At 35.6% G+C, this 25,412-nt stretch overlaps 2 protein-coding genes across 3 annotated transcripts in view; one reads left to right on the top strand and one right to left on the bottom strand.

Annotated features, from left to right (window-relative positions):
• The window catches only part of LOC144966404 (synaptic vesicular amine transporter-like), a 96,906-nt gene that overhangs the window by 15,674 nt on the left and 55,820 nt on the right, over nucleotides 1-25,412 (bottom strand). The gene's annotated exons all lie outside the window — the stretch shown is intronic.
• On the top strand, nucleotides 10,955-24,848 carry LOC144966402 (tripartite motif-containing protein 3-like). The gene is made up of 3 exons (XM_078902811.1): nucleotides 10,955-11,073; nucleotides 14,694-14,980; nucleotides 17,452-24,848. Exons 2-3 carry the CDS (start codon nucleotides 14,707-14,709, stop codon nucleotides 18,552-18,554), a joined length of 1,377 nt encoding a protein of 458 aa, XP_078758937.1. The 5' UTR covers nucleotides 10,955-11,073; nucleotides 14,694-14,706; the 3' UTR covers nucleotides 18,555-24,848.

Here is a 25,412-nt window from a genome sequence, read left to right as displayed (position 1 = left end):
CAATACCTGGCCAATATACGATCGTTCGCGCTAATTGTTTCATGCGTTGCATGCCGAAATGACCGTTGTGAAGGATATTGAGGACGTCTCGTTGCAAACTCTTAGGAATAACGATTCTTGATCCGTAGAATAAACATCCATGAGACGTTGACAGCGTGTCCTTCATCTTGAAGAATGGTTTAAGATTGTCCGTTTTGGAATCTGATTTAGACCATTTACGACTCGTGTTTCTCATGACAACGGATATGGTGTCATCTTTAGCGGATTCTCTAGCGATGACTCCGGGGTCAGTAGCTCTTAGCTGTTTTCCAACTGTAGAGATTGTAAACACAGTGTTGACATCTTCTCCATCTTCCTCTCTGTCGAAGACTGGGTCGGCACTTGCAGGAAGTCTGCTCAGTGCATCAGCGTTGCCATGGTGAGCTGTCTTACGATATTCAATTCTATAGTCGTACTGACTTAGTGTCAAAGCCCATCTGGCCAGGCGGTTGGCAGCTAAAGCAGGTACTGGTTTTCTTGGACCAAAGAGCGACAATAAAGGCTTGTGATCGGTGACGAGTATGAAATTGCGACCGTAAAGAAATTGATGAAATTTACTCAGCGCAAAAATGATTGATAACGCTTCCTTCTGAATCTGATTGTCTCTTCGCTGAGTATTGTTCAAAATTTTAGAAGCATTGGCAATCGGTCTTTCACTACCGTCTGGGAAACGATGGAATAACACGACTCCGATTCCAACATTTGATGCGTCACAAGATATACCCACGTCGAGAGATGGATCAAAATGCACAAGAATTGTCTCGTCACAAAGAAGTCTCTTCGCATGTTGAAAAGCTGTTTGTTCTTTAGCTGTCCATTTCCATTTAACTTCTTTCTTGGTTAACTGATAGAGGGGCTCTAAGACAGTTGCAAGATTTGGTAAAAATTTCGAATAAAATTGTACTTGTCCTAAGAACGATTTTAGGCTCGATACATTAGTGGGTGGTGGCATTTTAGTGATTGCATCGACCTTTGTGCCTTTTGCAATGCCGTCTTTTGATAGTAGATGACCCAAGTACTCACACTGTGATTCTGCGAAAGAACATTTTTGGAGATTACAGCGAAGTCCCTTATCATGAAGTCGCTGTAATAATCTTCGCAGATTGTGTAAATGATCGGTGGAATCCTTGCCACTCACAAGGATATCGTCGATATAGACTGCGACACCTGGAAGATCCTGAGTCAGTTGATCCATTATTTGTTGAAAATATCCGGGAGCTGAACTGATGCCAAAAGGTAGTCTCGTTTGAAGGAGAACACCTTTATGCGTGCTGAGTGCGAGGCGTTCTTGCGATTTTGGTGACAACGGGATTTGTGTGTAAGCCTCGGCTAGGTCGATTTTGGAAAATCCGTAGCCTCCTCCTAACTTGCGCATGAGGTCCTCAGGTAACGGTATCGGATATCTGTGAGTTTCCAATTGCGGATTAACTGTAACAGAGTAGTCTCCGCATACTCGAATTTTCGGTCTCTCACCACTGATTGTCATCTTTTTTATTGGCACAATCGGTGTTCCAAATTCGTTGAAGGATGTAGGTTTCCAAATACCCTTTGCAATACCGGCATCCAAGCTCTTGTTGAGGTCGTCTTGGACCGCATAGGGGACGGAACGAGGCTTGTGAAACACAGGCGTCACATCGGCTTTAAATTTAATGTCAAGTTCAAAATCTTTCAATTTACCGAGTTCTGGTTTGAAGACATCAGGAAATTCTGCACACACTTGTTTACATGCCTTTTGAAGATGTGACATGTTTGTTGCGGGCTTACTACGAACAGATTTTACTTTTTTCGTTTGAAACAGTTCATCTACTGAAACATTGAGCATTTGTATGGCAGAACGTCCTAATAAGTGTAACGGCATAGTGGTGACAACAAAGTTTATCTCGCGGCACGTATCGTTCACAGACACCGGCAAGAAAACAGTTCCAATGACGGGGAGTTCCTGGTTGGATGCACATTGATACTTAATGTTGGCATTACAGAGTTGTGGTTTGCCAATCCTCTCCCATGTTCTAGTAGAAATGAAATTGTCACCAGTCCCTGTATCTATTTCGAAAACAATTTCATGATTGGATACAGTCGTAGCTAACTTAAGCGGTGTCACTGAAACGAAATTGACCCGTGACATGCGACGAATCGTGTTGACGTTAGGCGAACTCGACATTCTCTTTTTACGTCTACAGGCTCTTTCGATGTGTCCAGTTTTCTGGCAGAAGCGACAAACGGCTGTTTTGAATTTGCAGTTTTGTCTGTTGTGGCGCTCATCGCATCTCGAGCAGGTTTGATTTTATTATCAAAATCCGTTGTCGGCTCTGTCTGTCTTTCATTCGAACGTTTGATATGCTGTTTGTTTTGACTGCCTTGCTGAATTATCGGAATCTGTTTTCTTTGAGGCTTAATTTTATGGACCTCGGGTTGAACAGATAATGCAGTCTCGTTAGCCACTTTTGAGGCATCTTCTATCTCCGTGGCGACCTCGATGGCTTTGTTAAACGAAAGCTCGTCCTCCTTGTGCTTGAATAGCGCTTCAAGAACAGCTGTGTTGTTAACTGCACACATGAAACAGGTACGCATAGCTTCATCCAAGGGGTTTTCAATGGATGGGAAATCGCATGTGACAGCGCTCTGGCGAATTCTAGCTGCCAATTCCTGAATAGTTTCGCCTGGTTTCCTCTGGAGGCTCGTCCAAAATTTATAACGTTCTCTGACAACAAATAGTCGAGGGTGGTACTGCTCCATCATATATTTTTCGATATCTGGAAGACTGAGGGCAGTTATCGCCTTAGCTGGTGTTTCTTGACTCGCCATGTTAGTCAGTATTTTGTAAACAACCGGCGATTGGTTGACAAGGAAAACGTCTGCTTTCTTCTCATCAGGTACGGAGTGAGCAGTTAAAAACGTATTAAAACGATGCCAGTAGTCGCTCCATATCTCTAAGGCAGGGTCGAATGCGACAAAGCTCGGAATAGCTGGAGGTTTTGGTAAACATGTATTGCTACTGGCCATTAGTTTCATGAACATTTCCATCTGCTTTTCTTGTCGTTCAACGACTTGCTTCATTTGCTCATTTTGCTGTTCAATATGTTGTAAAATGGTTATGAGCTCTTTATTTGACATGATGACAGTACTGCTGACACGACTATATTATGTACAATAAAGGTACGAAGATAGGACGCGAGCGAAGGGTAGTAAATTATTGACGAAATATAACTATAATTACTCACCCAAGCGTCCGACTGCTTGGTTGTATGAAGACGACGTACCGTTTTGTTTTCTTTCGTGACGTAGGCAGTTGACCTCAGCGCCCACGAGCTGTGGCGGGAAAAAAAAAAGGCGGGAAGGCTTCTTACCACGTGATGGGCGGCTGTCCACGAAGAAGGCGTCTTACCACGTGCTGACGACACTGCAGGCAGAAAAGGCACTTGCTCTGGTTTTCTCTGCTGGCAGGTTTCCGTCCGTGGTGTGTTGGCTTTTCGACTGACGTCACAAAACGCTCCAATAGGCTGATGCGCAGGATAAAGGTGAAAAATCCTCGTCGCCAATGTTGTGTTTTTGACGGGCCTCCAGATTAATATTGTGGAATCACTCAACTCAGAAGCGTTAAGTGATAATGTGAGAGAACAGTTTATTACTGTGTATAAGTTAGAGTATATACAAATATATCGCAACAACATTTTAAGAAGGAAAAATAGTATAAGTAATTCAACTATGAAAAGTAAGGAACAAAGAGTGCATCCTTCTCTAGGGCATGCCACTCTGATATTTGTTAAGCACAAATAATATTTTAACAATGGACTTAATGAATAATAACTAATTAAGCTGTAACTAAAATCAATTAGCTAATAACTAAGGGGAGCAACTCTTTCTTAGAGTAACTCTATAAGTCCATAACAGTTTGTTTTGTTTTTGTTTTTTTTTTTGTTTTTTGTTTTCTTTTGTTTTTCTTTTTGTATTTTTGTAATTTTATCATTGCGAAATTGAAACTAATTCATCTTACGAGAACAATTTCATTCTGGTTTGTCTCTCACAAGGTTGCTGGGTTCAAAACCAGATATGAAGTGAGTAGAAAAGTGCCAGAAGACAATAGAGAATAAAAAAATTTTTCGCGGCGGTGGTGGGGTTTGAACCTGCGACCTTATTGGTACGACAACTCCGCCTGGCAGGTGAGAGCGTGGCTCTACCGTGTGAGCTATCCACGAACACAAAAATATTCGTTTCAAACCCAAAGTCATTTCTAGATCCCTCTCTCACCCACTTCTTGAGATCGCCGATTCGTTCACCACCATCGCGAAGTAATTTTGACCAGCAGTTAAGCTTAATAGCCAATATTCTCATCACAAACATATAACATAGAAACGATTGAGACATTGAGTATGCTCCGGTGTATGGGGTGAATTTTTAATTCAGAAAAGTGAGTGGAGCAGGCACTTATGTTGGTAACAACAAGATATGAAGTGAGTAGAAAAGTGCCAGAAGACAATAGAGAATAAAAAAAATTTTCGCGGCGGTGGCGGGGTTTGAACCTGCGACCTTATTGGTACGACAACTCCGCCTGGCAGGTGAGAGCGTGGCTCTACTGTGTGAGCTATCCACGAACACCAAAATATTCGTTTCAAACCCAAAGTCATTTCTAGATCCCTCTCTCACCCACTTCTTGAGATCGCCGATTCGTTCACCACCATCGCGAAGTAATTTTGACCAGCAGTTAAGCTTAATAGCCAATATTCTCATCACAAACATATAACATAGAAACGATTGAGACATTGAGTATGCTCCGGTGTATGGGGTGAATTTTTAATTCAGAAAAGTGAGTGGAGCAGGCACTTATGTTGGTAACAACAAGATATGAAGTGAGTAGAAAAGTGCCAGAAGACAATAGAGAATAAAAAAATTTTTCGCGGCGGTGGTGGGGTTTGAACCTGCGACCTTATTGGTACGACAACTCCGCCTGGCAGGTGAGAGCGTGGCTCTACCGTGTGAGCTATCCACGAACACCAAAATATTCGTTTCAAACCCAAAGTCATTTCTAGATCCCTCTCTCACCCACTTCTTGAGATCGCCGATTCGTTCACCACCATCGCGAAGTAATTTTGACCAGCAGTTAAGCTTAATAGCCAATATTCTCATCACAAACATATAACATAGAAACGATTGAGACATTGAGTATGCTCCGGTGTATGGGGTGAATTTTTAATTCAGAAAAGTGAGTGGAGCAGGCACTTATGTTGGTAACAACGGGTTCAAAACCGTATCTAATCACCCGGGGGTTAATCAACATTTTGGAAATTGTTTTTGAAGTTCAATTCGATTTATTATGTTTAAAATACCAACTTATTATAGACACCGGTGTTAAACGATACTATCGGACAAAGACAAATCATTTTTTTTTTTTAATGTTTCCAGAATACTTTTACTTTATATCACGTCTGTCAAGAAACCTTAAACATGACTCCATTTTCAGTCAGTGCAGTCAACTGGTTGACTTGCCTAAAGATTGGTGACTTTGCCTCAAGTGGTGACTTTGCCTCAAGTGGTGACTTTGCCTCAAGTGGTGACTTTGCCTCAATTGGTGACTTTGCTTCAAGTGATTTGGAGAATTTAGATGTTGAGTATACTTGGGCTTGTTAGTTATTTCTATTATGAGAGAATCTGATTTTTTTTTTAACAAAAGAAAAAAACTTTCACAAAACTAAATACGTATAATTCAATTTGTCTAAATATAAATGTATAGAAACTCCTAGCCTCCGCTTTTTGCGTGATCATTTCGCTTAATTTGGCCCACATTCTGCGACTCCTCATTCAAGGCAAAATCCGATAAAGTTAAATTTTTTAAAGAAATCATATCATCAGAGTGAATATGACTAATCAGTATCATTTTCAATATTTTAGTGGGTTTCTGATAACAAATAGAGAAATACCAGAAAAAAAATATATACTAAATGGAAAAGAAAATGTTTAAATTTAAATGGTCGTATTATTGTGTTCTGTGGGGTCAATGACCGAGATATTGGTAGTATTAATGTGTACTGTCGGTTGCTCTGCCTATTTAATTTTAACAGTGAGTAGTTGTGTGTGAGTGTGTGTGTGTGTGTGTGTGTGTGTCAGGGACGGCTGGTAATAATGGGCAGGGTGGGCAAATACCAGCCTGTTTTTTCAAGTTATATGCTGTATTACCAGGTCTGAAATAATCAAATTTAAATTAGATAATTTCAAAAGTTACTACTTAAACTTTATACTTCGTACTGAAATCAATTTGTGTGTATTTTTGATAGATTGCGAATCACCATGCATCCCTTAATGCATAAACCAGGATACGCTCCTGTTCTTTTTTTATCACCCACCCCCCCCCCCCCAACCACTCCACTCCGCCCACATCGTCATCTCATCGTGAACTAACTCCGATTTTTGCTGTCTGGCCTCTCTAGTACTAGGTCGGGCTAATTCAAATGAGCCCACCTTATTAACCAGTGAAAACTAAATAGAGATTTTGGCAAACGAACTTTTTCTTATTTATTGCCTTACTTGTGCTGGTACCATTGATGTAATGACTTTGGGAATGTTCCAGTATTGAATTAAATTTATTAATTTACTAATTTTACATCAATTTAGTATTGATTTGTGTTGTTTTTATATATTTGTTTATCCATTTAAACTTTTCTTTTTTTTTCTCGTTTTCTTTAGTGCTTCTCAAAACTCATTTATTTAAATTGTTTTCTTATTTGTTTTTTGTTGTTGTTGTTTGTTTTTTTTTTTGTTTTTTTTTGTTTTGTTTTTTAACAAATTAATTTGTTAGTTCTTTTTTTTTTAAATTCTTAAAGTAATTACCCCTGTATTTTTATTGCCAGACAAAATAATTTTGCAAAACAATGTAATTTTCTATTGTATTCCCTCTAATAAAACAAAACACTTTTATTCAAAAGTCACGACTAAATAAATATATAAAATACAACCACCATTTTGGTTTTCTCAACATTTGAATTAGTATACGAGAAATACTCTTCTGAGCAAGGAGAGAGTTGAATTCTAACTGACTTATAGAGGAAATACGGAAGGGTGGGCAGATTCCGTACTTGCCCGTCCTGAAGCTAATACATACATAAGATAGTTCACGATGAAGAGGCGGGAAGCTCGGGGTTGGTTGGGTAAGGAGTAAAGATAACACGGTCGTTATTGTTATAGTCTAACGAATGCATGAGGAGAAATTCGTAACATTATTTTGTCTTAATTGTATTGTATGAAGTATTGGCGAAAGCCTAAGATTAAATAAACGTTGTTTTTGTTTGTCTTATTTTGACTATGGAACTGATACTGATACGAGTACTTGTCATAGCAGAGCTGCCTACTTGAAATAGGAAAATAAAAATCGTAGTTTTCAGGGCTAATAAAATCGTAGATATTTTAACTACCCTTTTAAAAAATGACCGGAATTTCGACTGTTTTGATAGATATCAATTTTTTTTAAACGAGAAAAAATGATTGGAAACGTAATAATGATGGTGATGGTGGTAGTGATAGTGGTAGCGGTGGTGGTAGTAGTAATGATGGTGGTGGTAGTAATGATGATGGTAATATTATTATTGTTATTATTATTATTATTATTATTATTATTTTTATTATTATTATTATTATTATTATTATTATTATTATTATTATTATCATCATCATCATTATTATTATTGTTATTATTATTATTATTATTATTATTATTATTATTATTATTATTATTATTATTATTATTATTATTATTATTATTGTACGTATTGGTGGTATTACTATTGTTGTATTTTTGTGTGGTTATTAATGGTATCAGTTTATTGTTTGGTTCCATTTACCATTTTTTTTCCACTTTCATGTGGTCATCAAATTGTATGATTTATTGTCGAAAGCCTAAGATTGAATAAACTTTGTAATATCGTATGGTAACCATCATTGTCGACGACATCGTCGTTGTCATCATAATCATCATTATCATCATCATCATCATCATCATCATCATCATCATCATCATTATCTTCATCATTAACAACAACAACAATATTAACAACAAGTACTACAATAGCAATAAAAACAATATCAACATCATCATAACATTTCCGTCATCGTCTCCACAACTATCATTCTAACCAACAGCACCACCAAAACCACTACCATAATTACATCCTCCTCCACCACCACCACCACCGCTACCACTATTCCAACCACTACCACCACCGGCACAATCACTCTAATCATCAAGACAGCAGTGAAATGCAATTTGAGCTCTGAATGAAACTCGAGTCATATCGCTGTTGTTGCTTCTCGATTAAAACTTTAAGGTTACTACATACTACTGAAAACCAATAATGTAACAGAAATATTAATCTCGCCGTTGAGGGATTAAAGCAAATCTTTAATTTTTTCGAGTGAACGAAATGGACTTGTATTGTCAAGGTGTTGTCGCATTATGTCTCGTCGCTTTATTTTTTAGTGGTATTCTCTTTCGTGATTCAGTTTTGATTACGTTTGGAATAATTAAAATCTACTTGTATTGTCATTTCATTGTGAATGTGATTATTTGTGGTTGAAATATTATTTTTTAAAGGTGAAAAAAAATAATAATTAAAAAAAATTAATTAAAAAATAAATAAATAAATAAAATAAAATAAAAAATAATATATATATATTTATGACCGAATCATCTTTGCCCCACCACTGTAAATAGGCTAGAACCGCCACTGGTGTGTGTGTGGTGTTTGTGTGTGGGTGTGTGTATGTGTCGATACGAGCGTGTGTTTGATTGTGTGTGTGGCCTTTCAAGGCTAAATCCATCCGTTCATAGCTTTGGTCTGAGGCTGCCAGGGCCTGTGTCCAATCTGAAGAATAACAGACTTTCGGTCTTCCAGTTTCGTGAAAGAAAAACAAGACGATTTTTATGATTAGCTTACCGGGGTATAGGTACCAGAATATCCGACATGTATATACTTATTTGCAAGTCTGATAACCCTAATTGTTATGACCACACTGAAACCGATGTCAACACACCAATGAAACAGTAACACACCACAGGTCTTGAAGACCTGAGATGCACATTCCTCCCACCAAATCCAAGCATCAGTAACACACTTTATAGTCACCTGGAACAACTACAAAAGACGTCTAACTTCTACGTCATGGCACAAGACCGAAGGGCTAGAGCTCAGGTGGTCGCTGGTACGGATAAGTAAGTAAGAAACCGATGCAAAATATTGTCCAATACAACGATGCTAAAGCAAGCCCATAATTATTTCGGTCATCTGACCTGTTGTTGTGCTAGCTCTTTCATTCCGTGGATTAAATGCTCCAAAAAAAATAGTTTCCCCGCAAATAAATTGACAATCTTTTATTTTTTCTACGAGTGAAAAATAAAAAGGATATTGATTGTTTAGAAGAAAAAAATATACATAAAATTATGTATTTTCAAAACCGTTTCAATTTAGCATTTTTATCATGTACGGCTATGTGCTCTAGCGGTATGACACTTGTATACAGGGTCTGGTTCCAGCGCATAGTTGAGTCCTTGGAAAAGGGTATTTACTCAAATGCCCTCACCGTACTCGGGTGTAAAATGAGTACCTCGCTGTTAAGAGCGATCACCTAACAGGCGTAATGTCTCTTCCCACATGTTAAGTATTGCTGTTGGCTGTTGACCCCGTGTAATGCGCTTCGAGCACGTTTAGTGGATATTGCTCTATATAAATGCTCATGATTTTTAAAATATGTAACGTGGTTTTCCAGATGTCCTTCAGTTTGAGTCAATATTGTATCTTTGTTAAAAGGACGTGGTCATGCTATTTATAAAGACATGATCGACTTAAGTGATATTTTAAAATATCACATTGATACCATAAATGCTCTTTTTTTAAAGTTTGCCCGAATTTATTAACAATGCCAACTAAGATCAAAGGAATTCGTTATTGTAATGAAGCAGGTCTTTCACTTTCATATTCCAAATTTATAGCGTAAAACTAAAGACTAGGGAGCCCACATACAAAACCCAAAAAAAAAGACCATAGAAAAAATTGTGATATTCCGTGGGCATAGCTATGTCTATCTATCTACCTATCTATCTATCTATCTATCTCTCTCTCTCTCTCTCTCTCTCTCTCTATATATATATATATATACACACACACACACACACACACACACACACACACACACACACACACACATCACCACATTTCGTTGCTTTGGAGATCTTGGTGATATTTCGTATGGGTGTAGGAGCGAACTCTAATTTGTCAATTCGCTCCAAAGAGGCAGAAACAATGTCAAAACAGTCTGGCGGCGTACTACAAATAGGTGAGAAAATGCAATATCTATCTATCTATCTATCTATCTATCTATCTATCTATCTATCTATCTATCTATCTATCTGTCTATCTGTCTGTCTGTCTGTCTGTCTCTCTACTCGATATTAGTATGTCTATCTATCTGTCTGTCTACGTATCTATCTATATATCCATTTTACACAAACTAATCGTCCGTGATTTTTATTCTCATCTATTTAGAAGGGGTCGTGATACACTGAAGCATGGGTTTGTTTGTTTGTTTCTTTGTTTTAATTTACCTTTTCATTCATTCATTCATTCATTCATTCATTCATTTAATTCTTTCGTAAAGCAACAACCTACTCTGTGCCTGAAACAGTCGACTCACATGAAAACGAGAAAGGCGAAGAAGATGAGGAAAATGAGAAAGATCAAGAAGAGGGGGAGAAGGAGAATTTTAAACAAGGATTGTGATAAATTTGAAATCATGTATCTATCCGTAGATCTGTAGTAAATCTGAAGATATCTCACTGGCACCTTATTTTGCTATTTAATCATTTATGAGGGGAATTGACTCGTGATTTCACGTGAGATTCGTTTCACTTTCACTCGTTTCCAAGAATCCTCATCTGCAGCATCAGCAAGTCAGCAGTGATCAAACTTTCTGCTGGGAGAAATGTGCAGAAATTTGCAAAGATATTTTATGATGTTAAAATTCGTGAGTTGGCTCCAGAACAACAAATCACAGGTGCAATATTTTCACATGATTTCATTTTTTATTCAAACAAAACATTTTGTGACATTAGTCATTGACAATGGACCATTGTTTTTAAAGTTGTTGCTTTACGATGGTTTTAGTTTAGCACTCACTGACTGGCCGGTAAAAATGAAAACAAAAGTCACAAGTTCAGGGACCTGTATCTACTTGCAAAAACAAAAATGGATAATGAACTAATATTGGCCATGATTCTGATCAAAGTTGTCACTGCGCAATAAAACGCATGAATTTTAAATAAACTGCTTATTTCAACTCAAACGAAAAGATGGCAACAAAATCATTGGATTCAATGGATGGAAGAGAAAGACATTAAAAATTTATAATTGTCAAAATAACAACCTATTTACCTTACCTTCAATATCAATATTAGGAGCTTCTCTGTGTGTATTTTGGATAAACGAGGAGCCAAAGATGTTTCCAAAAGCTGTTGCTGTGCTTCAGTATCTATTGGTCTCTTTTTCTTGTTTTACGAGTTAATGATTATGAGCCAAAGCTGAAAGTGATTTATCACACAAATAGCCCGTTGAAAATATCACAAATAATTTGATTGTTCTGTTTTTGGTGTGGATTTTTTTTTTTTTTTTTTTTTTTTTGTTTTTTTTTTTTTTTTTTTTTTTTTGCTTAGAGTCAGGTACTCTTCATAAAGGGATATCCATATATTAGATTGGGATTCTTATTTGTTGTATCTGGACCATAATTTAGAACCACATCCAAGCTCAATATGGATTTATTTGTCCTGTTGATTAAGGTCTCACGAGTTGGTATCTTCTATATAAATAAAGAAAGAGTAACTCTCTCTCTCTCTCTCTCTCTCTCTCTCTCTCTCTCTCTCTCTCTCTCTCTCTCTCCCCCTCTCCCTCTCTCCCTCTCTCTCTCTCTCTCTCTCTCTCTCTCTCTCTCTCTCTCACGCACATATACACACAAAATCCCAATAGAGAGAGGGGGAGGGATGGTTGAGAGAGAGGGGGTAGGGTGGAAAAGGCTATAGAATGCTAACCAGAAAACGGGATTAAGGACACTCCACCAAGCACACTCGGACAAACATAGTCGGTTGTTTAGAAATGAATGAAGTTGATGTTACTCTACTTTTTATATATATTTTTTAGGTGTGTGATTATTTTTTTACTAGATTCTCTCAATCAGATGATAAACATTAAATTTTACAGTTTTGTGAGTTGGTATGATTGATCAAGTAGGAATAACAGGTGAATATTTTGTTTAAACGTATACCATTGATGGTAATATTTGTGTAGTTCGTTTTGTTTAACCATTAGTGCCATTGTTTACTGAATAAGGAAAATTGCGTGACTCAGCAGGGACTACTTAAAAGACTCCGATTATCAATGAAAAGGGGAGTGGGCTGAAACAAGATAATGATTTATGTTGTCACAAGTGACTGATGGTAAAGGTATTGTCTAAAGTCAAATACAATATCTTAATTATATTCTTGCCAACTGAAGAAAGTGTTTTCTATTTTATGGTCTGTATTGCATCCCATATATTATTAGGTAGGTGAGAGGATGCATCACTTAATGAAAATAAAATAATTCTCATGCACCCAGTGACATGTGTGACGTCACATCTGAAATCAGTTTATTATTATTATTATTATTATTATTATTATTATTATTATTATTACAGTCCACTCGGGGTAATCACAACGCATTGGGATCAGCAAAAATGTTGCAATTAACTGAAGTTTCAATGAACTGAAGTTGAGTTTCCAGTCCACTATTACAACAGTTTACAAAATATATTGTAAACTCAAACCAGTTGTGGTAAATATTGTTCTTATTCCACCACAGCCTGAGCAATATGATTGAAATGAAAACATATGGCAGCCCTGTATAGATTTTGTCAAGCAAAAGCAGCTGTGATGCAAGTCGAATCTTATTCAGGTTTGATTCACTTTCACTCTTTTGTTTTCAACCTTTGTAAGAGTCAAAGAGATTAACCGTGATGAGAGACAATGAGCTCCAAACTCGTCACAATGTACACTTGCCAATCCGAAAACAAAGCATATTGCTCAGTCTATCTTTACAACTGTCACTGTCTATCTTCTGTAAAGACTATACCCATGCACCCACCCCTCGCCACAGATGATATCACAGACCTATACTGCTGGGTGGGGTTCCTGACCTCCCATAGTGGGCAGGGGGGTACATCCTGCGTCTTCTATCCCCTTATATCTGTTTTCCAACATGCTTTCTGTCTTTGTCTTGGAATGAGATTACTTGGTTTTGTCCTGGTCCTGGCTGAGAGGGAAACAGTCGAATGTATAGTTAGTTTTTGGAGATGATATTTTTTTCATTGTAAATCATCTCTCTGTTATGCACTGTATTATGCTTTCTTTATATTATATATGATTTGTAAAACATTTGAGTGTGTTCCTCTCAGCGGGGACCTGTGCTTGTGTCTGGATGAGACTTTTAGTGATCTCAAACTAAGTACTTTGATAGAGTGCTTTTGGAATCTACACCTGTCTCTTATTTGAACCAATTCCCCTTTGTCTTCCCTCGTCTTGGATGCTTTATTGTAATTCTAGAACTTTTTACTATCCCATTTTCTTCCTTTTTACTGGCGCTGATATGACCTTAATGTGTTGCAAGCGCCGTAAAACCCTTAAAAACATTTTTAAAAAACAAAAACAAACCTATACTGCAAAGCCAGCCCTCTTTTGTCTCTACTGTAACATTAAATCCAGCTCAGTCTCGATTTTTCAACTTGTCACGATTTCTTCCATGATGAAATTTAAACATGATATTTTGTTTGAATGATTACTTGAATTAACCACTTTTTGATGGCGAAAATTTGTTGCGATTAACCGAAGCTTGTTGCAATTAACCAGTGACTTGCGGGTGGTTGGGTGGGAGCATCACCCTTGAATCATATACCTATGATGTTCGCATGGGTGTACGATCCGATAGTGATGTCGTTTCTTCTTCTCTTTACTAGCCTATCCTGCTTCTTTGGTTTGTGATTGTATTTTTGACAGGGGATATTTTTTTTCTGTAAATCTTCTGCCTGTTTGTTCTTGGTTATTTATAATTTAGCTTATGATATCTTTAGGTTATGATTTTGATTTACATTTGTACTATTTTTGTTGGATTGCTTGTTTTTTTGTTTCAGCGGTCTCTCATATAACCTCAATTGTGTTGGAAGAGACCTAAAGCAACAAACAAAAACCAGTGACTTTTATATAGAATTAATTCCGTTTCTTGGGAAATGTTGCGATTATCCAGAGTGGACTATATTTTTATTATTATTATTATTATTATTATTATTTATTATTATTATTATTATTATTATTATTATTATTATTATTATTATTATTATTTATTAATGTTGTTGTTCATTGATCATTGATATTTAAGGATTCATGACATACTCCGTGATGTTCATGATATCATGAATCCCATTTGATTTTAAGTCATTGTGCAATTCTTAAAGAAAACATACATTGAAATGAAATCAATAAATAATGAAAAAAATATTTTTTAAATTTACCATAAATTGAAATAATTGAAATAAATACTTGATCAATGAATGTGAACAGGGAATTGTCTTAATTTATTACATTTTTTTTCCAGTTTTGATTTAACCATGGACATGGATTCAGACACAATCCAAAAGATGAGGGAGAAATTATTGATTTGCTCTGTGTGTATGGATGAATATGATGATCCAAGGATCCTTCCATGTCATCATACCTTTTGTCTGGATTGTATTCAAAGCATCGTGCAGTCTTTACCAGTCAATGCAAGAACCTTGAGTTGTCCGCATTGCAGGGAGGATGCTATTATTCCTAGGAATGGGGTCACCAAGTTTCCAGTCAATTTTTATCTTTCTGGACTGAAGGAAGAATTAGGAGCTGCTGGTAAGTTTTGATTTCCTGAAGACTAAATTAAAATATCTGTTTTCAGTGTTGGTTTATTTTTATTATTGTTATTTTTATTTATTTAAAAAAAAATGTTATAGGTGGTGGTGGTGATGATGGTGATAGATTGAGATAACTAACATTCCACTAGGTGCTGATTTTCTTCGAATAAATATTATTCCTTTACAGTGCAACATGCTTATATGTGTGGCGGCATAGGAAACCCGGTCAACGTTGCACAAAGTGAAACCGAGTCACAGGGAAAAGCAGTTGGAAACCATAAAACTTGGATTTTAGGGATTTCAGTTGAAAAATCATCTACGATATCTTAATTACCAATTAAATCGTAAGAAAATCACTAAGGCTTTTACTAACTACGAGTGCTTAAAATAAGTCATTTTATCACCCCACGATTGCATCAAACAGGGAGGGAAAAGTGGGGCAGAAATATTGGAAATTATATCAGTCCTCTTTTCGTCAACTCAAACTCCATTTTTATGCCCACAACCAGTGCATATTTAGTATTAATATTTATGTTTAAAAAATAGCTACTCAATGAAAGGGAGTGCACATGAATTTACCACGAATTCCATGATGGGGAAAATCTGAGCATTATTTGATGTTGATTTTTAAAAATCGAAAAAATTAGTTGTCATATTTTCACCGTTTGCGCAACTCATTTTCTCAATTGTATGTTTTCTCTTATGAGTATCCATATAACGCCATGTCTATTGTTCTAATTAAAATATCCAGATAGATTAAACAGCAAAATACTCACCAATGCCTGAGCTTTATAATGCATTTGATTATATCTCATTTTCATAAGCTGGTAGATTTAGTTGGGTTTTTTTGAGCCGCCACACATATTAACATTGCTGATTGGTGCTAAAAATGAAGGCTAAAGTGTCATGTTGATGTACAAGAACAACCAAAAATAAAGAAAAAACTATAGGCAAATGCAAAGATGCAAGGCATCAACAATCTGGATTGTACAGGGGCCATAATACATTTTCATTTACATAGCTACCAACTGTCCTGATAAAATCGGGGCTGTCCTGATTTGGCTATCAGGAGAATTTTTTTTTAACAAAACATTGGACTGTTATGTCTATGGTAAGTCCCAGAATTATGCTTTTTTGACTAGCAATTCAAAACAAGGAACAGAAAACGCTCTGTATCTAGATTATATTTAATAATCCAAACATACTGCTGTTTTGAGTCATGATGGTATTGTGCATATGTGGGCGTCCCAATTAAGCTCTGTGAAAAGTTGGCGGCTATGCATTTAATTTTAATCAATTCTGGCAAGAGATTTTGCACCATTGAGGCTTAGTCTTTATTACTATTTCTGACAATTTTTAGTTTTGCAGTAAGAGCTATATGAAGAATTTTATTAAGAAAAATTTTGATATTGAAGGGTTTAAAGGACCAAAGAAGGTGCGGATGTCGAATTTTAAGAAGTCTGTGATGGAGACCTCTCTGCAAGTTGTCATTGATCAATAATCTGACAATTTCATTGGGTAGCTAAAAATCTCTTGTTGCTTTTATCTACAAAATTTAAATCATGATATTAATACAGTGGTTTCCACCTAAGTGCCTGATGGTCAGGGTGCAAGAAAAGCAAAACAAATGGAATAGTCACTCGAGCGAAATGCTCCACGATACACTAAAAACAATAGAATTCCATTGAGTTTTGACTTTTGTTTAATGTGATTGTCACCTAAAAATGCATTACAGTGCTAAGCGGATATATTTATATACCATCAAAGGCCCATGTTCTTTTCTCTATGAGATTAGTAAATATAGATCAACATAATTTTTACTAACATCAACATACCGATCTATCAATATCAATATAATCACTGTGAGGTAAAATACAATACCCATTGAAAATGGAGATGTCCTGTTGTTTAGATAAAGTAACAGCCAATGGAAATGCAAGAATATTGTCCAATGACATCTGTGGAACTGTGATCAGAACTTTGAGGTCAGTCAGTGATGAAGTCTCAGTTGTGTGTATGTGTAAAATCAAACCACTGTATTTGCCTATCCGTTATATATGTATTTAAATATATTTTCACCCAGAATGATATATTAGGAACTAAAGTATAATATCACTGCTTGAACCTATTTCGAAAATATGAAGTCTTGTCATTGTTTGGGAGTGTGATGACCACTTAAATTATGCCATTCATCTTATGCCCATTTCATTTAAATAGTCAGCATTTAATGGAAACAGAATTTTATTGATTTTGGAACGAAACGAGAGAAGAGAAGGAGGCGGGGCATTTTACCATGAAGCGAATACCCATTCTGTCTTATTTTTTCTCTCTGCTACCTAATCACTGGGAATTTGGTTTATCAGTATTGTATCTTTATAAGAATTATACAAAAAGTGTGTTTATGTTAATATTATCATTATAAATTTATTTTAGATTAAACAGAAATAATTTATTTACATTCTTTTTCAGCTCAGTTAGGGATGTGTCATGTTTGTGGATTGGTGCAAGTACAGTTTTTCTGCGTGGACTGTGACTTTAATATATGTCGATTCTGTATAGCTCCTCATCGACTTGAACACCATCAAGAAAGGTCTAAGGTTTTACGACTTTCATCAGGCTCCTCTTCACACTTATTGGCTTCAAACTCATGCCAAATTCATATGGGTGAAATGCTTCAATTGTTTTGCAATACTTGTCAAGAGGCTATTTGCATTACTTGCTCATGCTCTCGAGAACATAAAAGGCATAATCTTATACCAATGTCAGAAAGATTACAAGAAATTAAAGCTAGAATGCAAAAAGAGCTTGATAAATTGATTCATGAGCTTCAACAAGCTAATAAATCAATCTCATTGATTAAATCACGCAAGGTAACAATGGTAAGTTCACGGAATGACTCCATTTTTAATCTGAATCAAGTTGCAATCAAGTCATGTGAAACTATCATGAGGTTGAAATCCAAAATAGAAAATGAAATTCAGTCTTCAACAGAAAACCAAATCGCTAGAATGAATGATATTGAAATTAAATTGCAAGCATATTTGGACCTGCTTAATAAAGGTAAAGATTTTTTAGTAGATTTGCAAGAAAATGATATTTGCATCGAGGCTCTTGAGAGTTTCAATAAGTATTCAACCAGTGTCCAAAAAGCAAGGGATTGCTATACATCTACCCAGTGTATTATTCAACAACAGTCTTTTATTCCTTCATATGATGTAAAGGCCACAAATGTTAAGATTGGTTCCCTTAAAACACAATTGTTATATGGCAATCTTGGTTTCACAAAATCAAAATACCAGAATCTGTCTGTAAGCAATAAGACTTTAGAAGTCGTCGCAAAACCTAAGAAAGTGTTTCAATTGCCTTCTCTCAGTACTTCTTTGAAAATCGGTCTATTCATCACATCTTTTTTCATATTTGAATATGTTTTGAGACAATTAGATAGCAATGAATTATATGTAAATGATTTCAGGGCAGAGATTTCATGTGTGGAGGAAGAAATTTCTAAAGCATGTAAGAAAATTACAGTTTATGGTGCTCAAGCTTTTGAGGATTTTTTCATACCTCCTTGAACAATATGTTTGTTTCCATTTTTTTTTCTTATTGTTTTTTTTTTTAATTTAAATGTGTTTGTTGGTTTGTTGTTGTTTGAATATATACTAGGCAAGCTCAAAAATGCGCCATTTTTCAAAGGGCATTAACCCAAATAAAATAGAAAAATTGTAAAATGAAATTTCATTAAAACGTAAAGAACAACTCTTTTCAATTTAAATGATGCAACAATTTGAGTGGTTTTCATGATTTTATTTACAATTAGAGGAGGAATAGTAAAAATTGGGAGCATAACAATGATATAATATGTTAAGTGTTCATTTCCGGATATTGCTTAGTGAGAACGTATCCATAGTACCTATGGTCAAAAGCATTTCAACCCATCCATCCGCCTTAAGACACATTCTCACAGTCTGTGGGGTAAGGTTTTATTGCCCGACAACAGTTGTTGTTCACATGAAAGACTAACAGATTGCAGCATCTTGGTTTTCGTCAAGCTCCACACCCATCGCGGCCTTTAGTGGTACCATTAGCTTCACCTCGTTGACATAGGCGAATGACCGTGCTACGACTGTATTCAAAACGCTCACTGATTTGACGATAAATTAGACCAGCCATACTCATGCCAATTGCTTGATTCCTCTGGGCCTCTGAAAGTATTGGCATTGTTGTAGAGATTTAGCAGTGATCAATTGAATTCTGACATTGCAGCTTCGAAACTAGAGTTTTATACTGAAGATAATGATCATATTTTCATGAATACATAAAGTTTTGGAAATACTTGGTGCTTTTTGGCAAAATCCAAGCATCTAAATAACCCTTCGGATGATTTCGATTTGTAACACACAATTTTGAACTCTCGTCTTTTGAGTCATCTTTTTATTTTTGTTTTAGACCTAATTTGCAAAGATTAAGTCATAAAGTGTTGCATATCATAATAAAGGCAATATGATGAACTTTCATAGAACCTTTAGGGTTTTTTTGTAAAAAAATATTGAAATCTATCCAGAAAGTGAACCGAAAGCACGTTTTCAATCTTGTATAGTATATATTTCAGACAGTGCTATAAATTATTTTCTCCTTTTTCTTTTCTATGCTTTTACAAGGTAGAAAGTTCGCATATTGTAGAGAACATTTTTTTACTATTTATACAGATGATTGTAGACTTCACTTTCATAAATTTTCAATTATTCAATTTTGAAAGCTTTTGTTTTTATCACAATTTGATATGTTACTACGAATTCCATTTTCAGTGTCATTCCTCACAATTTCATTTGTTGTTGAGTACTGAAATACACAAGTTATAATATTGCATTTTGTATTTATAATAGAATGTTAAAGTCTTTCATTTTGTGTTCAAGGACTGCTTAATTATATGTGTGAGTGAGTGTGTATATATACATATATAAATATATATATATATATATATATAATGTTATGTTACTGATTGTTTTTTTATTCAAAGGCATTGATTCAAACAGTGTTCAATTCAGATAATGTGACTGAATATTAAGGAGCATTTTTTTTTCAACTTTGCATTAATTACTTTTTCTTTGCAATTTTATTATGCAATTTTAATGTCAATGGATTTCATATTTCATGCTCTGTGCATTATTATAGATATATCCTAATGACGTCATTTAAAGTTAAAGATCATTAAAGGTATAATCCTGGGTGGGGTTCTTGACCTCCCATAGTGGGCAGGGAGGTACTTACTGTGTCTTCTATCCCCCTATATTTTTTTTTCAAACTTGCTTTCTGTCTTTGTCTTGGAATGAGATTACTTGGTTTTGTCCTGACCCTGGCCAGATACCCTGGCTGAGAAAGAAACAGTCAAATGTATAGTTAGTTTTAGGAGATGATATTTTTTCCTTGTAAATCAGCTCTGTTTTGCACTGCAATATATTTTGTTTATGTATGATATGATTTGTAAACATTTGAGTGTATTCTCTTAGTGGGGACCTGTGCTTGTGTATGGATGAGACTTCGGAGATCTCAAACTAAGTACATTGACGTTGTGCTCTTGGAATCCACATCTGTTTCCTATTTGAACCATTTCCACCTTGTCTAGCCTTTTTTGAGTGCTTTAATTGTAATTCTAGAACTTATTACTATCCCATTTTCTTCCTTTTTACTAGCGCTGATATGACCTGAATGCGTTGCAAGCGCTGTAAAACACTTAAAAACAAAGGTATAATCACTACACAAGGTCTACCTCCTCCCTAGCTCTGGCTATTAAGGATATAAACAACGTCACAGGACCTCTTCTCTCCCATTTCTCCATCTACTTAGGGTATAAACCGAGATGAGACATAACACAGGACTTCTTCTCTCCCTTTATGTTATTAGACGTTAGAGATTGTCCCTTTACAGCATGGATCCCAAATGGGTGCCATTCTGATTTTGTTGTCTCACTCATGACACAAGGATACTATGTGACTCTGTACTGGAATGAGATTACTTGGTCTTGTCCTGACCTTGGCTGGGAGGAAAACAGTCGAATGTATAGTTATAGTTTTGGGAGCTGATATTTTTTCCTTGTAAATCATCTCTCTGTTATGTACTGTTATTTTTTTTATTTCTAACATATGATTTGTAAACATTTGAGTGGATTCCTCTTAGTAGGATCTTGTGCTGGTGTCTGTTTAAGACATAGGTGATCTCAAACTAAGTACACTGATAGCGTGCTCTTGGAATCTAAACCTGTCCCCTTTTGAACCATTCCCCTTTGTCTTACTTTTTCTTCAAGTCCTTTTAATTGTACGTCAAGAAATTCTTATCGATCCAATTTTCTTCTTTTTTACTGTAGCAAGCACCGTAAAACCCTTAAAAACAAACAAAAACTGTTACTCTGTTCCCTCATTTAGATTGCCTGTTTTGTTTAACTTTTCTTAGCTTCTTATGATTATTGTAAAAGCACATAAACTTAATATAACATCTTTTAAAACATTGATCACTGTAAATGGACTCGCATCGTGATGGCCATCTTCTCATAATAACTTACTAATCTTATGCAGCAGAATTTTAATGATTAAAAACATCAGTCTAATATCCTATATTCATCAAATAATCAACTATAATTTGGTACTGAGTGCATAAGAGTCATGATTTTTCTCTAATAGAGGCAATCAAAAGTGAAATTTATTCATCTCAATGTTTGCAATAAAATCACAAGTCTTTCAAGTGTAATTAACACAAACATTTTTTAAATTATGTAGACCGCTCCATAAAAGACCTTTTTACATCTTTGTCCACCTGGGCCGACTGTCTTGTGTCTGTTACATTACTTGCTATTGAACGACACAAGTTGAGTTTGCACTTTGTCAGTAATTCCTGTTTATTATACAAGAAAATATTTTTGATATCCCAGACAAGCAAGACGTTTCATGATTTAAATATTATCTTGATTGGTTATCAAATTTAATAGTCATGGTCTTTCTGTTGAGTCGGGAAAAGGCATTAGGTAAGTTCATTTTAAAAATATGAAGAAAAAAAATATATGCTGTGACAGTACACCTTTCGTAACTGTCCATGACTGAAATTATACAGATTTGCCTGGATTTTACTTATACTTATATGTTTGATTTAACATGTTTTTTTTTTTACCTTATCTCTTTTTTTTTGCTTAAAACAAGATGACAGTGACCATCTCCTGTGTAGTGTATTATGGGACAACATTATCGGGGTCACTTGCTGTCTAGATGAACTGATTATTTTTATTCACAAAGAGCAGTGGACAATCATTGGTTGTGGATCACAGCATGTCATTAGGGGATGGCAACTGATGTGCATTTTTTTTTTAAATGTCGTATTATAATAATAATGTAATAATAATAATGATATCTTATTGTCTTATTGTCCATGAAGGCAATTTTTCATTTGCTTACAACCATATACATAAGCAAGACATTTCATGATTTAGATATTACTCTTGATTGGTTATCAAATAGTCATGGTCTTTCTGTTGGGTCGGGATAGGGCATCAGACTTGTTCCATAGCGGGCAGGGGGGTCCATACTATGTCTTCTATCCCCCTATGTCTGTTTTCTGACATGCTTTCTGTCTTTGTCTTGGAATGAGATTACTTGGTTTTGTCCTGGCCCTGGCCGGAGTCCTGGCTGGGAGGGAAACAGTCAAATGCATAGTTATTGTTTTGAGAGATGATATTTTTTTCCTTGTAAATCATCTCTCTGTTATGTATTATTATATTTATTTTTAATGTATAATGTAAGCATTTGAGTGTGTTCCTCTTTGTTGGATTTTGTGCTTGTGTCCTGATGAGACTTATAGGTGATCTCAAGCTAAGTACATTGATGGTTTGCTCTTGGAATCTACATCTGATCCCTATTTGTTCCCAGTTCCCCTTTGTCTTACTTTCTCTTACTGGCGCTGATATAACCTAAATGTGTTGCAAGCGCCGTAAAACCCTTAAAAACAATAAAAACAAAACAAACATCAGACTTGATTGGTTATCAAATAGTCATGGTCTTTCTGTTGGGTCGGGAAAGGGCATCAGGAAAGTTCTTTTTAAAAATATGGGGGAAAATATATATATATATATATATATATATGCTGAGACAGTACACCTTTCGTGCCACTGAACTTGAATTTGAACAATGAACAACAAAATCAAACTTACGAGAAAAGAAACCATCACTTAAACGTTTAGCAAATGACAAAGATAATAATATACTTTGATTAAAGAGGATGAAATAGTATTTTAAACAGCATATATTCCGTCTCCAGTAATTTTGACACTAAATTCAATTTTTAGTGTCTAATTCACCAGATTAGGCCTGGGGAGGGAAGGGATGTCACATTAGAGATTGATTTTATTATGGTTGAATGTGAAATGATGCAGTTTGAACTCGTATGTTTTTGTTATTATTGTTATTTCTGAATATGTTGCTACCTATGCCATAACTTACTTGTTTGTTGATGGAATTATTATACAGTTTTTGACCTTTATTGGATTTTCGGACTGAGGGATGAGCCGACCTTGGGAGGTTATCTCCGAGGTTACGAAGTATTCAAAATTGGTAATAAAAAAAACTCTTGTTATGTAGGTATAGCATTCCATTGTATGTACAATTTCCTATAAAATATTCAATATTGGTCAAAAACTGTATTATAATACTCCATATGTACATTTTCCTATACAATCATCGTTATTGATGTCAGTGTCAGTAAATATAAAAATATGATGAAAGTACATTTATTTTTCAAGTAAGTCGAGATTAGTAGTAATGTTTTAGTTTTAATTTAAAATTTCAACAAAACAAAAACAAAACAAAAATCACATTTTTTTAAGTGTCGTAAAATGACCCAACTCAATACAAGTTAGTTCTGTGTGGAGCATGGAGTATTATTTTAAAAGGTGAAGGTTAGAAGTCATTCATTCAATACAACTTCCGTTCAGTGCAGTGTACTGAAAATCATTTTAAAAAATGAAGGTCAGAAATCATTATTTTTTTTCGATGAATGACTGTTTACCTTGACTTTTGGTTGAAACTGTTTAAGCAAATAACCCGATACGTCACGAGCGGTCATTATGCTTTGACCTTTTTTTTTCCTATTAGAGACTACTAAAGGGGTGTTATGAAAAAATTGTATTTACTTTCATCCACATTTTAACTATCCACTCTGTTTTTAGCTCATAAGTCCTGGGTGGGGTTCCCTACCTCCACAGTGGGCAGGGAGGTACTTACCGTGTCTTCTATCCCCTTATATCTGTTTTCCAACATGCTATCTGTCTTTGTCTTGGTAGGGGATTGCTTGGTTTTGTCCCGACCCTGGCCGGAGTCCTTGGCTGGGAGGGAAACAGTCAAATGCGTAGTTATTGTTTTGGGAGATGATATTTTTTTCCTTGTAAATCATCTCTCTGTTTTGTATTATTAGCATTTGAGTGTATTCCTCTTTGTTGGATCTTGTGCTTGTGTCTGGGTGAGACTTATAGGTGATATCAAACTAAGTACATTGATGGTATGCTCTTGGAATCTACATCTGATCCCTATTTGTTCCCAATTCCCCTTTATCTCTCTTGGGTGCTTTAGTTGTAATTCTAGAACTTTCGACTATCCCATTTTCTTCCTTTTTACTGGCGCTGATATAACCTAAATGTGTTGCAAGCGCCGTAAAACCCTTAAAAACAAAAAACAAAAAAAGAAAGCTCATAAGTCATTATTGGCAGAAATATATCAGTATCTGGTATCTCTACCTCTGACCTCGATGACAAACCATATCCTGTTGCTCTTGGAATAAACTGTACTTTTTATCTGTTACTGTTATGTTATTTTAGTCCAATGGACTTGTCGTTAAACGTTACAGACAATCAAAAGGCTGTGCGTTTTCTGTTTTTTTTTTTTTGTTGTTGTTTTTTTTGGGGGGGGGGGGGGTTGGTTTTTTTTGTTTGTTTGTTTGTTTGTTTTGCTAAGTATAAGTTTCCTAGGATTCCTAAATTCTCTGTCAGGTTTGGACTGTATCATTTATCATCATCATCATTGCCTTTTTCACCCTGGGTCAGGGTATAGGCCACAGACAAACAGTGTCCATCCCTCTCTATCCTGAGCTAACTTTTTAATCTCATTCCATGTCTTACCACTTCTCTGTATATCAGCTTCTTTAATTCTTCTCCATGTTCCTCGTGGCCTTCCCCTTGATCTTCTGCCCTGAGGGTTCCAGTCCAATACTTTCTTTGTTATAGTGGAGTCATTCTTTCTAAGCGTGTGTCTAATCCACCTCCATCGTCTTCTTCCTATTTCCTCTCCCACTGGTTTCTGCTGTGTTCTTTTCCATACTTCTTCATTTTTTATTCTATCCATCCATTTTATTCTGAGTAGCTTACGCATGCATTTATAGTTGAGTAAATTTATCTTTCA

The sequence above is a fragment of the Berghia stephanieae genome, chromosome 2, assembly GCF_034508935.2.
Source record: "Berghia stephanieae isolate SIO BIC M18660-M18661 chromosome 2, UCSD_Bste_1.3, whole genome shotgun sequence".
Classification (NCBI taxonomy): domain Eukaryota; kingdom Metazoa; phylum Mollusca; class Gastropoda; order Nudibranchia; family Aeolidiidae; genus Berghia; species Berghia stephanieae.
The sequence above is the reverse complement of the archived record's forward strand: the minus strand, read 5'-3'. Positions and strand labels throughout refer to the sequence as shown.